The sequence below is a fragment of the Diabrotica undecimpunctata genome, chromosome 8 (assembly GCF_040954645.1).
Source record: "Diabrotica undecimpunctata isolate CICGRU chromosome 8, icDiaUnde3, whole genome shotgun sequence".
In the NCBI taxonomy this organism is placed as follows: Eukaryota; Metazoa; Arthropoda; class Insecta; order Coleoptera; family Chrysomelidae; genus Diabrotica; species Diabrotica undecimpunctata.
Window position 1 is genome coordinate 24,100,350 of NC_092810.1, and position 15,247 is coordinate 24,115,596.

The following is a 15,247-nucleotide window of genomic DNA, read 5'->3' on the forward strand; positions in this document are numbered from 1 at the left end:
GAGCTAAAAGCCGATATTGTGATGGGGAAACCTATCGACGCAACAGCTACGAGATATAGCTTTAACAATAAGTTCACAATTAAGATACCAGACAGGGAAGACTAAAATAAAGGTATTTGTAGGGACAAATCAAGGAATACTTTTCCCGGTAAGTCTTTCCCGTCTAAGGATGTGACAGTTTTCCAAGCGGAAATAACGGCAATCCATTACTGCGTGGAATAGAAAAGCAGGAAAGAACGTTCTGTTCAGTTGCCATCTTCACAGATAGTCAGGCAGCGCTTAAGGCACTCAATTCTGTAGAGGTCAATTCTAAGCTAGTATGGGATTGCGTGTGTGCCCTAAATAAACTAGGAGACCGTAGCAAGGTTACGGTAGCCTGGGTACCGGGGCACGAGGGTCATAAGGGCAATGAAAAAGCAGATGAAATGGCCAAACAAGGCTCATCAATGCCGTTGTAAGAGTTTCTGATGTAATAGAATTGGAGACTTCTCTTATTTTGTTTCTAACTCATCCAAATTTTAGGCTCAAGCCTCTGGATGACCGTAAATGATGATTTTAAATGTCCCCAAAAAGAGAAGTCCATGGGTGTAAGATCTGGAGATCGCGCGGGCCACTTAATATCGCCTGTTCCACTGATAACTCGATTCGGGAAAGTATTGTTTAAGTACTCCCTAATTATGAGGGCATTGTGAACTGAACAGCAGTCTTGATGGAACCAAACGTTCTCCAGATTTTCATCAGGAAGATTGAGAATAGCGGGAAGAATATGATTCTGTAACAAATCGAGGTATACTCTACTATTCAAGTTGCTCTCAATAAAAATGGACTTATTATGTGGTCTCCTTAAATGACAGTCCAGACGTTAACTTTTTGAGGACGTTGAGTTCGGTAAACAACACTTCTGTGCTGGTTTTCCCGCGCCCAATACCTCGTAATGGAAGGATTGTGTGTCCCTAGTAACGAAACAAAAGATTCATCAGTAAATAAAATGTTTTTAATAAAATTGGGTTCGTTCGAACATGTTGTTCGCTGACAAAGAGGAACCTTCCATTTTTACGGTACTCTGCCTAAAATGGAATCCTACGACTGACTTCTCTTTTTATTCTGCTCGTCCCTTTGACAAACCTTTACAAAGCGGGCTACTCGTTCGTAAATCAGTCGTATTTTTTTTTCTATCCTCTTGTTTTTATTCTTTTTCCATGTCTTTTTGCTAGTCAAACGTCTTCTACAACCGTTGTGGTACTTCAATGTATCCTGGGATGATGAAACATCTGAACAGATACAACTGACCTCTATACGTGTATGTGTTACATTTCTGCTGTAATTTCTATACAACAACATCTATCGCAAGATCAGAGATCTTGACAGCTATACTGCTGACTGATCTAGTCACTTTTGTCAACAAGTCTCGTCCAATTTTCATGCTCGCTCTGACTCGACAAGATTGGAGCTCTTGGCAGCCATATTGCTGGCTGATCTAGTCACCTTTGTCAAAGGGTTCTCCTTCCGATCTTCCGATATTTGATTTGATTCGGCGATTGCGTTCCCTTGCTATCCATGAATTGTCAATTGTATTCAACACATACAAGAACTGATACCACGCTCTACTCGGCATTATGTGCCTTCTAATCAAAACTCCTCTGATCGTGCTAGTCGTGTTTTATCACCGGCACAATTATTACAATGTTCACCAAACTGGCATTTTCCTACCATGAAGCTTGTCGAAATATTACTACTCCCCGGCTGTCATCGAAGACTCTCTTCTGAAATGTGACACCACACCGAGATTTCGACGCTATTCTTCTACTTGTTTTTTCGCATCCCACGGAATTCTTATACGAAAAAGAGGCCAACAGTATTCTGTTTGATAGTCTTTCTAGTTTAGTAGGTAAAATTTTACTGATTCGACGCTATTCTTTTCTAATTGATGGCATTGTACGCGTTGTTAATCTGAGCACAGCTTCAGATGGTATCCAACAATGTCCTGTGGTCAAAACATGACCGCCGCTTATTTGTCAATCCATATTTTATTCTTACTTAATTCTTTATTAATATATCGATCTTTTCATGTCTATTCTTTATACTTATACTTTCAGCTGTTCTTAAAAACACTCGTTTTTGGAGCGGGAGAATGTTTGGAAAAGTATGTAGTATTTATTTTCATATTCTTACATTGTTTTTACTTTATTTTACTGTACTATAATATGATCTAATTTAATGGTATATCCTAACTTATTTGCTTTAAAATATATTGTTTCCTGTTATTCAGTAAAATCGCATTGTTAAACTGGCTAGCTTATTTATTCTGTTTTAAGTTCAAAGAATTTGACTTTCTCCTTTGTTATTTTTGTGTCGCCAATACACACAAAACGTGTATTACTGTGACCATTGAATTGGATTGTCGCTATTCAGAAGCGCCCTACAATAGGGTTGATTTATGGGATGCACTTGTCCCATAAACCACCTAACGGTCAGAGGGTTTCTGACCATCTCAAAAACACTTCATCACGAGACACCGTACTTAAAACATCGAGTGTATCAGTTAAGTCGTCTTTTGAGCCTCGGCGCCGGGCGTCTATTAACGTCGTGACGCGCAGCGACCAATTCTTCGGCCTGCTACAATCAACACACCAGTATTTCAAGGGGTAAGTCTATGTTCTTTGTACAGATAACAGTAATGAGTTAAAGCTAGTTAATTCTCGTAATTTATTCACAATTAAATATTTGCTATTTTCGCTACTTTTATTTACAGTCAAAATATCGCATTTTTTCTCCATTATTATTTCTAAATTCATTTAACCAGCGACCTCAAAGCTTTACACAAAACATCATGAATTGTGAATTTCTCTTACCTGTGAATACGAAGAAACAGTGGTGAAGCTAAATATGGCCCTTATGATTTGCGGCGGGATCCTCTGTATGGGAGCCCACGTGAAAAGATGTTGCACAGTCTCTAACGCCTCTTTAGTCAACGTTTTGTTATCTGGTCTAAATGCAGCAGTGACCAGCTGCTGTGACAAAGTCGGCGACGATGATGGATGTGCGGGTGAAGGCGGCGGTGTGGCAGTGGAAGTATGGCGGGGTTTTGTACCTGAAAAATCCGCTATATTTAGCATCGTCCAGAATTTAATAAAAATAAATTTCAATTTAAAATAGTAGAAACAAAAAATATAAGTACTAAGATCCAGCAACTTGATGAAACACCTAGAACAGCAAAAATATATTAAATACAAATAAGCAGGAATAATGTAAGAGGATTTTGGGAAAATGTATTATTTGTTGATAATGATCGTTTGTCCACATGGGTAGTTTCTAATATTCCTGTATACAAAAAATCATTTTGTGGCTAGCCTGTGTAATCAGTTACCAAATTTAATACTTTATAACACCACTTACACATACTACAATAATTGAAAATAATTTTGCACAAGAAAAGGTTATTTTGTTCTTAACGTTTTTGTGAAAAGCCTTCTTTTATCCACAAAAACCTAAAAAAACAAAGCAAAGTAGCTCAAGATATGGTTAACCTGATATCATTCCGAATCTTATAAAGGGTGATAATATTAATTAATATATATAGTTACCTAATTCTGTAATTCTGTAAATAAAGATTAGAAACTACTAATGACATTATAATGATTATGTTAAAAAACAACTCCATAAACAGTGAGCAGTATTGGTCTAATAGACAATAAGACTTTTATAACAAATAAGTATTTTAAACTATTCTACAGTTTCAAAATACTAACTTAGATATGCACAATATTGTACATTATATTTATATTATAAATGAGTTGAGACAAGAATTTCTGTTGTAAACAAAAAATATTCATTACCTTGGTCCTTGGTCAATTATTTACTTCATACATTTATATAATGATCAACATAAAAAATAAAAATAGTAGAGCTACCTCAAAAACAATTATAAGTACCTAATTTCGTTTATAGTTTTATCTGATTTGAAAAAAACTGCTGAACAGTGGCGCACCCAGGGGGGGTTGGAGGTTAAGTTAACCCCCCCCCCCAGGTCACTATTCCGACACAGTTACTCACCAAAATGGAGGTAGCATAAAAAAAAAAACAACCCCCACACAGGAAAATTCTGGTTGTGCCACTGCTGCTGAGGACAAAAATTTTCCAGTAATATATGGATATTATAAAAACAATAGCATATTGTCCATATTGCATTCTATATTGCTATTCTACAAACTGAAGGGTTATATCTAAACTTATTCAATTATAAGCATTTAAAACCCAAACATTTGATTATGACTAAATGTTCTATGTTCTAAATCTGTTGATTTTATATACTATAGTTTATTCATTTACCAAATTCCCATCAGTAAACATGAGCATGTGTTGATATTCGCTGTCTCATTCGTCAAGAGGCTATTAAATATAATTTATTACCTTAAGCGAGACAGATTCTCATGTTACAGATCCCAACTTGCCATCATTTTAAATTCAAATTGTATCGTGTTGATTTTTAAGTTAATATATTGTGTTATATTTATGTTATAGTTATTGTTAAGGTATTTACTGGTCGTGTTATTTTTTAGAGTTTAGTTTAATTGTGATATAATGATTAAATTTCAAGAAATTCTTTCACTAACAGTATCAAAAGTAAATATTTTTAAAAATCATATGATACATAAGTCGTACATCAGTACGACCCTGTTTGGCTTACATGTGGTTCTATTGACTATTGGGAATTTGTAGAATGAATAGGGTTTAGTATTATTTCTAATGAAATAAATAGTCATATCAAACAAGGAAAATAAATCACATAACCCTACATAGGGATAGATGCGCTATATGGTATAGCACTTGTGGAAATGTTATTGTGGATTTAAATAAATACCAAATATGTGATTATTTAAGCCTTTATTTAAAAGCTATGATATTTACAAAATTATAGCTATATTAAATATTTACAACCTCCTGTCTAGCTGGCTGCAGCCATTTTTGGTATTCTAGTAGAACCTGTTAAAACATCTCAAAAATGGCTATTTAAAAAAATAAAGATCAAATAACAAGAACCAGTTGTTTCCTTCAAGGTTTTTTATACTGTGTGTTTGAAAATCAATAAAACTTTGAAATAAATGAAAATCGAATATCTCACAGTAAAACATTATGTAATATTAAAAGGATTTTTCTGTACATTTATCTTCAAAAATTATTAAACTCCATTACCAAATTAAGTAACAAGAAATATCTGGCAAACAATTAGCTTCCTTGATAGGTGAGTCCCAAAGATGCAAGAGAATTTGGGTGAATACTAACAATGTAAGGGTCTTCTGTACCAATACCAGTTACTCTTATCATATTAAAATAGCCAAATAGTTTATTTATTGTTAGTTGAAAAATCTCAGGTCTACAGTGGGAACAATAATTATTAAAAGAACCCCACATATTGGTTGTAAAAAAATTCTCACCTGATCTTCACAAATTTTGAAGTCAACATAATTTGTACCTTTTTTTTCAAATTTAACAAAGACAGAAAGAAACATATTAAAATTGACTAGACTGCAATTGGTTATTTAACTTCCAGAGAAATTTAAGCCTAAACAAACAAGTGATAAAAGTCATCCAACTGTCATATCAACTAAAAAAGTCCCAAAACATACTCTATGTATCTAAGAAAAATTTCTTTTATCTTAACTAATGAATAAATAGCAAGATAAATAAAGTGACTTACCTAGATTGTCTAAAATGTTTGTCAACATCTCAAAGACTACAGGAATGTATTGTTGTAACAGTCTTAGAACTTCGTCTTTCCTTCTACTACTTTCATATGTTGCTTGTATACCCATAAACTCCTCACTACTTGTTTTTAGCAAAATCAATCCCACTAATTGACTTGGTTCAGCTTTTAATAACTGAAAATGAATCAGATATTTAACAAAAATTTATCACAATTAATTTTCAACAATTATATCTTCAATAAAAATCAAGTACACTATTTATTTATATAAATTTCAAAAATGTTATCTAATAATAATATCTTACCTCTAGAATATTGTTAAAAAAGTTTGGGTATGTACTTGGCCAGTCATGTTTAGCTATATCCACTAGTAGCTTAGCATATTTAGTTCTAAAAAAATGTGGGGAAGAATGTCCATTTTCTACTAGAAAATTTTGCAGTACAGTTTTTATTTCCTCTTTAGAAGACCACTCAGTGTTAGCCCATTGTTGGTTTATCACAGACTACAAATCAAAGTTTCAGTTATTTATTGAGAGTCATTAACTTTATATTCACAGAATATCTTGACAATATATCAAGGTTTTTACAAACTTAGAAGAAATTACATGATTATTAAATAATATATGTTAAAACTTATTAAGGTGATATATTACGATACTAAGTTACCTCCAATGTAGATAAGGCAAACATTTTTACGTATTGGCTGGATGTGTTAGTAATGAAATAAATGCAATATCTCCACAGATGTGGCAAAGACTTAAAGTAGTTCAATTGTGTTTCTATGTCATGTTTTCTACTATTACTTGTTTGTGGATTAAAAAATTCTTCCATTAAATGTTCCAAAGCTATTAGGGATCCATTATCTCGAGGATCCTACAAGAAATTGTTTGATAATTTTCCACCAGAAGAAGGAACAATAAAAATTTTAAGAAATGAAAATCTTTGTCTTTTTTGTATAAAACAAATGATTTTGCTGCTTACCATGATTAATATATTTATTTAAATGTTTATATATTTAGCACTTCTCGTTTCAGAACGCGGATTTTAAAAGAAAAAAGGGAAAATTGAAAAACTTTTACAATTAAGTTCCCTACCCTAAAGTACACTTTGATTTGACAGTGACAGATATTTAGACGTCATAATGTCGTCATTTTCAATCAGATGATTTCGAACAAGTAACCACATCTACAAATTGCAATAATCTTTCAAAATGCTAGTTTGATTTCTGTTCTATTAAATAAATCTTATTTAAAAAAATGGAATTAAGAAATAAAACCATTTGGGCAGAACTGTGATTTATTTATGCTAAATATCTTATTTAAACTTTGCACATCGACAATTGACAGTGACGTTTACCTTTCGACGACATCTGCTGTTTGTTGTAAAAATGAAAACGTGATAAGATAAAAATAAAAATCGAAACCAAATAATCAAAATGGTTTCACTTTTTGAAAATTATGAACAGCAATATTCAGTGTTAACAGCGGATATAACCGCTCAAGTTGGCCTCCTGACAGCTTCAGCGACTAGTATGTATAACAAATTCTAATATATATTTTTTAATTTTTTCCACTCCTGTTAAAAAAGTAGGTTAATATTCAATTGTTTTTTCACAGAAGACCGACGACAGCTTATCTCGAATATAGAAAAACATCTCGAAGAGGCACAAGAACTGGTAAGTATATTATCTACCTTTACAGAAGTTTATTTAGCTTTGTGGTATTACATATGCAAGTGATCCACCCAAACCATTTGAAAGGATTAGGGCTTTTGTATTAAGAGATCTATAAATGGAATATTAGACATTATAAGATTTTTAAAAGGTTATAACTTAGTTGACTAACTGTAATTCAAGACATAAGTAGGAATTTTTTTGTTTTTTTTTATTTACAAAAAACCTGGTGTAACCTAATAAGGTTGTTAGCGGAACGCTAACAATTAATTGCACTTTACTTATTAAATTACAATCTTTTAAAAACAGAAGTAGTTGATCAATATTGTTATTTGAATTTAAAATGTCTTTAAGATTGTTTGGTAGATGGTATTTAATTCTATGGATATTGAAACTTTTCGCACTTTTCCACTAGCATGTTTTACTGTAAGGGTTGAACCGCACTGATCACAAATTGGGCGTTCTTCTTTTTTAAACACATGTTCATGGGAAAACTGGGTATGCCCAAGTCGTAAACGGGAAATGATCATTTGCTTTCATCTAGATACATCGGGTGGTTGCCATGGTCCAATTTTATTTTTTATTTCCTGAAGCTTTGATGATGTGGATTTCCATTTATTGTCCCAGATATACTGAAAATATGTTTCATAAAGTAGCTTTTTAGATCGATACTAACAGATTAGAGAGACATTTGGGTACTGTTATCATTTATGGCTTCTTTGGCATTTCGGACGGCTGCTTCATTACCTGCTATTCCGATGTGTGATGGGACCCAGAGAATATATTTTCTTGATTAGGTTTAGTGATGACATAGAATCTTTTTATGATTCTTCTGGCTTCAGCTCTACATTTTTTGTACTCTGTTAACGGATCAATACTTTTGTACTTTTTGTATCGGTTCCAAATTGTCTTACTTAATTTAATAGCGACCTCACATTGTGTATTTCACCAGGGAACTGGTTTGTGTTTCTTTAAAAGTTGAGATTTTCCTATGGCTATATTAGCAGCATCAAGTATAAGCTGATTGAAGCACGTGAGTGTGTCATCAATGGAGTCTGAAATTTTAATCTGATTCATTCTGTCTGATACAATTTTCTCAAATTCAATCCAATTTGCCTTTTTGAGTTAGTATTGTGTTTGTGTTTAAATTAGCGGTATGTTTTATTAAGATTGGGAAGTGGTCACTACTATATAAATCTTTTAGTGCTATCCAATCGAATTGGGTGAGTAACGAAGATTCACATATGGTGAGATCAATGGCGGAAAATGTTCCCGGAGCCATATTGAATCTTTTTGGAGAGCCGTCGTTGAGTAGGCATAGGTTCATAGTGTTAAAAACGTTTTCTAACATATTTCCCCTCGGTGTTGTATCATCTTAAGATTTTAACACATTTCCTGATTTAATTTTGTTCTACCCAAGGATGCAGAGTGCAGAGCTGTTAAGTAGAGTAGGAAATTACTGATAAGATGCTGATAATTGCATTCAAAAGAATGTTGGTTCTACTCAATTCCTCACAATGACATTTGGTTTTATATAATCTACTATATTTAATCTATATACTGTACCAATTGGTTAAATATCTTAAAGTGGACTAAGCTTTGATGATTTATAATTATCTGACATCTTTTACTTTAGAAATATTATGATTTTAGTTGGAGCTGATGGATCTGGAGGCCATGGAATTGGAACAGTCAAAAAAACAAAGGTGTAGGACAAAGTGTGATTGTTATAGAGCCGAACTAAAAAGACTGACATTGGATTATATAAAGGCTAGATCAGTTAAACAAGGAATCTTGTATGACAGTTCAGAAGATTTAAATGATATTAGAATATCCTCAGATCAAAAACAAAGACTTTTAGATAATTCAGAAAGATTAGAAAGGACAAGTAAGAAACTAGAAGAAGGATATAGGGTGATAGTAGAAACAGAAGAGATTGGGATTGATGTGTTGAAAAATTTAGGTGAACAAAAGGAATCTATTCAGAGGAGTAGGCAAAGGGTAAGTATATAATGTCATATTATTGAATGGAACCATAGAACTAAAAGCCTTTTCATATCATCTCAGTTGGCCCAACTATTAAAATCACAGTTTTTTGGTCACTATAAAAAATTATATATGAATTTTTAATAGTATTCAATGAAAAAAAAAACAATTTAATTTAGTTAGTTTTATAAACTTTGCCAATAATATACAAAATGCAAAAAATAAAATATTTCCTGTAGTGGATGAATACAATGTAATTTTATTGTATAAATTATTATATAAATGGACAATTGAAATTATCTATTTATAAATTTTGAAGTCTCCTGGTATTTATGTGGTTTTAAAATGGACATTGGGAAGACACTATATGTCTTCTCTCTAATTATCATAATAGAATATAGTCTTAGAAGATAAAACTATGGGTTCAGTGGCCACAAATCCTTGCAAAGTGAAGAGCATTAAGTAAAATTATTGAAAAGAATCAAAGTGTAAATTATCTTGAACTAAGTGTTCTGTGGAGTGATGCTGTTTGTTAAATGAAGAATTTTCATATCCACATGTCACAGAGATACTTAAAGTTAGGATTTATTTCATACAACGCAAGTTATTTATTTAAAAAATTAATGAAAACTGCACTGAGAATTCAAAATATTGCTGTATGCTAAAGAAAAATCACTTTTGATGTCAAAAAAAAATTATACTGTTAAATGAACAAAAGAGCCTAAGGACTGCTCTTTTCAATTTTCAAAACTACCTACATTGATGATGTTTTGGGGCAGTATGTCATCTAAAGGTATAGGAAAACTTTATTATTGAAGGCATTTTAAGTAGATACAAGCAAATATTTCGGCATTTTAGAAGAACCTCTTTTGCTGATTATGGAAGAATATTTGACATAAGGAAAATTTTTTTTTCTTCCAATAGGACAGTGCAGGGTGCTCGAAAAAGAGTTTGAAAAGTTTTAATGTTGTGCTTAGAGAGTTAATTCCTCTATAATTTAAGGTAAGCATCTTGTCTCCCTTTTAAAACATAAATATTGTGGTGCTAGTTCGCCATTCATTTGTGATTCTATATCGGTAGAGAATTTTCTGAATGTATATCTTAGCAGTTCATTTGGGATTCTATCCTGTCCGGGCATTTTTCTATTTAATTTCTGGAGTCAACATGATCGTTAAGCTACTAGATCCACCCAAACATTACCACCCATATTTAGGTGAGGCAGTGAACCAATACGTACAAAGACGTGGATTATAGACGCAATAAATATTACAAACCCCAAGGAAAGAAAAACACTGGATGACTGATGAGACACTGAACCTAGTAGAAGAACGAAGAAAAATTAGAACAATGCTTCAAATCCAACAGAAACTGAAAACAAGATAGCAAAATTAAACAGACGCATAAAATTATCAAGTAGAAGAGACAAAAATAATCTATTAAAGAAATATGCAAACAACTATAAGAACACGCCGACTGTCATGAATTTAGAGAACTGTTTGCCAAAGTAAAATACTTAACTAAAGAGTTCAAACCACAAACGCAGATAATTAAAGATAACTTGGGAACGATCATCACGACGATCATCCAATTTACAACGATAAAGTTGTAAATTGGAAATAATTGACGGAAATGAGTTCAATGTTATTACTCGGGGGTTTTTGGGGTCACTGAATATGAATATCATGAAGGCGATGTTCTTTGAGGTACCTGGGTCTTGTCTTCTGGAGTTTTTTTTTTTGAAATATGATACAGGGGTTTTTGGGGTCGCTGAACACTAATATCATGTCAGCGATGGTGTGTGAGGCATCTGGTGTCCAGGGCGGGCCTCGTCTCCTAGAGTTTTGTGGAAATTCGATATGAAATCACTGCAAACTCTTTACTCTGTGGTTTTCAGGCTCGGTGGATAGTAATATCATATCGGCGATAGTGGGCGAGACACCTGGGGCACAGGACGGTCTCGGCTTCTGGAATTTTGTGTAAATTTGATACAAAATCTATGAAGCTTCGCGCTAGTCTACAATCCCCCTACTGTTCCACTTTTTTTCAATAATAACAGCATGTCTATAACTTGTGGATTTCCTTTCCTCTCAGACTCGCAAAGGTCTACATTGAAAATATGACTCACTCGATACAATTGTGGTACTATAGTATAGTATAATATATTAAGTGCTCTATAAACATTTCTTCGTCTTAGCGTTTTTTCTATAAAATATTGATTAATCACAATATACAAATATGCTTTTAGTAAGTTCTCTTCAAAATATTTTGCTATTCATGACTATTTAACTATCGAACTGATGCTTTCATTCGTTTTGATCGTAGCTAAGAGAAGCTGATGAAGAATTAGGAAGGTCAGGGAGACTGATGAATTCAATGATCATGAGAACCATTCAACAGAAAGTTGTAATCTACATAATCTGTGCCTGTTTTGTTGTAGCCATATGCTTAGGAGTTTATTTAGGAGTCAGAAGGAGCTAAGGAATACCCAGATGAAGTAGCTTAGTGGAAATTTGTTCAGTTTTTATACATTAGAACAACATGAGTATTTTATATATTTTTAACATTGCTATAAGAAAAGGTGTTACAAAAACATCTTAGAATTTTATCTATGTAGGACACCTCATATATTTGTGATTAGAAATGAAAGATATATTTATTTTAAATCCGCTAGGGAAACAGGAAGATTGTTTAATATAAAAATTTTCCTTTATTTTATAAACATATATAAATAACATTAAGATTAATTAAGAAAAACTGTCACTAACCTATGTTGTTGAAATTAAGTAGACAGTCTGAAATTTTTTTAACACATTTGGGTGCGTTCAGACGACCTCAGCGGCTGACTTTAAGCACAAAGCGGCTTAGATCCAGTAGACAAAAACTTCTAAACGAATTTGTATCGACATTTCATTTCATGTTTGATTTTTCGACTAATCTAGCCTGAATATTTTCATAAATACTTCTATAAATAAACATACTCGTTCAGTACCAAACTGTACTTTCATTATTCCATTTAGATCAATCTAAATTTTTAATTAAAAACTAAAAAATTAAAATTATTATTGCGTACCACGCATGCTCAAGCAACCGCTGAGTTAATCGGTGGTTCATCCAGCGGAAATAAAGTAGGCTTAGTAAATTTAACAGCGGTTTGCGCTGGATGCGTCTGAACGCTACCGCTTAGTCAGCTGCCCAGTCGCTGAGGTTGACTGAACGCACCCTGTTTCACTATTCAAAGAAAAAATTGTGAGATAATTCAATAAACGCATATTTTCCTCGAAAAAACTTTTTGTGAAAGAACTGTATGTGAATATAAAATCATTTTATATAAATCATTGTTTAATAGGTATAAAATACTGACTACAGTAATATAGACTAAGCCAAAATAACTATTTATTTACAATAATCAATGCTGGATATTAGAAACTGTCAGTTAATGACTTATTTATTGTTTATCTGTCAGTTAATGACTTATTTATTGTTTATTAGTAAAGAAATACCCAAGAAGTATCGTAGAGTATCAGCAGTTTATCTGATATTTATAAATAAGTTGATAAAAGACACACGAATAACTAGTTCTCAAATTTATAGCACAGTAAAAGGATATGTTGTTATTCTATGATACTTTTTGCAAACATTGAATCGTATTTTGCGTTAAAGGTACTGAAATTTTCTGCATTAAATTTTTAAACTACACAGTGGCAACCTAAGTCAAATATTTTTATCAAGGGTCAACCAAAAACATCTGTTTTTGGATAGTATAACATATGGCGTAAGTCAGTTGTCAACATATAACCTTACTTTTCATCAAACGATCGAAAACTTAAATAATTTTTTATTTAATCTATAATGTAAACTAATAATAACTGTTTATCTTTGTAGACTAGTATGATATTTTATATTTATTGTATGTGAGAAAAAATTGTGCATACATTCAAATTTTGTCGCCATATTATAACGTCATTGTAACTTCGAAAACAAGCAATGTTTTATAAAATAATTTTGATACATGCATTTAAAAATTATATTTTATATCTGGCACTATCATAAATTAACAAAGTAAAAAGTATGCTAGATGTGCAAAATGTTCATCAGTAATAGTGTTATTAAATAAAAGTAAGAGTTTTACAAAATAAAACAAGTAGCTTGATAGCTGCAGTATTAAATAAAATCAGGTAAAATACCATCAGACTGGCTAAAATCAACATTCGGCACATTCCAAAAAAAAAAATCCAATGCCTTAAAATGACACTCGGACTCAACAAGACAGTTCCACATGCCATACAGTCCATGAAACAATGCAATAATTCTATAAGAAATTTCCTGGTCGTGTACTCACTCGTTTTGGTGATCAGAATTGGCCTTCTAGATCTTGTGATTTAACACCATTGGATTTATTTTTATAGAGTTTTTGTCGACAAGGCTACAATCACATGTGCATTGAAGGAGTAAATTCAAAGCTGCATTAATGAAAATGGTTGTGGAAAATTTTGACAAAATATTGCGTATGTGTCAGTAAAGCCGTAAAAACCATTTGTCTGATATGCTATTCATATGTACTTTATGATTTAATAGAAAAATCACAATCTAAAGAAAAGAAAACAATGTTTTCTTATCAATTAAAATTTTACATAAATTTTGGGACAAATTTTATATAAAATTCACTCAATACTGAAAAATTTTGGCTTCGATTGCCGTACGAAAGATCCATTAATAAATTATTTGGGAGTTATCTGTGATGATGGTCATATTAGATGGAAAACCATTCATTTAAGTTAACCTAACCTAACCTAAAATTAGGAATTTTTGAAGTCATAGACTTATAATACGTAGACAGCGAGCTGCAATCTAAACCAGTTCCCCTAGTGCGACAGAGAAAAAAGATACGAGCAGTCCTAACTCTTTCTTAACGGCCGGGGTTTATCGACCGTGTGACCTTCCTATTACCAAACAATCTCCAGTGTGAAGGTTACTTAATCGACAAAACGCCGTCGATTAGAAAAAGCTGCAAGGACTGCTCGAATCCTTTTTCTCTGTCGCACTCGAGGAACGGGTCTAGATGGCAGCACGCTGGTTATGTTTGAAATACTATACGTTAACAATGGTCCAAAGTTACTTTTAAAAAGTTAATGTATTATTTTTCTGTACTTTTAACTTTTCCCATCGCATAACCAAATATATTATTTTGCTGATTTTAACTAAGACTCTGTATATTTCATTTTTGTTAGAGATGTAAGACTTTCTGTTCGATTGACTGGCAAAATTAAAGCTTTAAGAACAATATTTAATATTATCGTTAACAAAACACGGTAATTGAGTGCATTGGGAAGTTAAGTTCAGTTTATTTAGCTGCCGATTTTCCTACTAAAGGTTTTTCTTGTTCGTGCTTTTTTTTTTATATGTTTTTAGCTCGTGTGTAGTAGCAAGACAAGTTCAAGCTCGTGTGTAGTAGCGAATGGGAGCTATGCTGGTTAACGTCTGTGGCCGATACCGCTGTTTTTTTGAGACTTCATCATGTATTTTTGAAAATCCCGAAACGAGCAAATCTGTGTAACTTTTAAATTTCATACTGTTACGCCTCTTTAATGTTACATTGATCATATAATCTTTTTTTATTGTTGCATAATCGGTTTTTAAGATGTTTAATTGTTTTTGCAAATCATTAATGTTTTTCATCCTTAGCAATTATTTCATCATAATTTTTTCTCATCTCTTCAGTATCTACACATCGTTCTTTAAGTGAAGAATATGCATCTATTAGCTTTTTATGCTTTTCTTGTAATTCTTTATATTATTCTTTGAAATCCCAAGCTGCAATTTTTGGATGTTTTGCTTCTTTTGGTTCTGCGATAGTTTCTGGTTTGTTCGCAGCTGCTCGTTTAAGA

At 32.5% G+C, this 15,247-nt stretch overlaps 2 protein-coding genes across 2 annotated transcripts in view; one reads left to right on the top strand and one right to left on the bottom strand.

The window, feature by feature from the left end:
- Positions 1-6,843, bottom strand: part of ebo (exportin ellipsoid body open) — a 31,441-nt gene extending 24,598 nt beyond the window's left edge. Inside the window, exons 1-5 of the mRNA XM_072539875.1 lie at positions 6,686-6,843; positions 6,371-6,577; positions 6,010-6,207; positions 5,699-5,879; positions 2,853-3,091 (exon numbers count right to left, since the gene is read on the bottom strand). Of these exons, the coding sequence (XP_072395976.1) occupies positions 2,853-3,091; positions 5,699-5,879; positions 6,010-6,207; positions 6,371-6,577; positions 6,686-6,688 (828 nt within the window). The 5' untranslated portion in view covers positions 6,689-6,843. The remainder of the gene's footprint in view (positions 1-2,852; positions 3,092-5,698; positions 5,880-6,009; positions 6,208-6,370; positions 6,578-6,685) is intronic.
- A 151-nt stretch (positions 6,844-6,994) lies between these two features.
- Vti1a (Vesicle transport through interaction with t-SNAREs 1a) lies at positions 6,995-12,859 on the top strand. The gene is made up of 4 exons (XM_072539877.1): positions 6,995-7,233; positions 7,321-7,379; positions 9,030-9,377; positions 11,685-12,859. The coding sequence occupies exons 1-4, from the start codon at positions 7,140-7,142 to the stop codon at positions 11,838-11,840; spliced, it is 657 nt and encodes a 218-aa protein (XP_072395978.1). The 5' UTR covers positions 6,995-7,139; the 3' UTR covers positions 11,841-12,859.
- Positions 12,860-15,247: the final 2,388 nt, after the last annotated feature.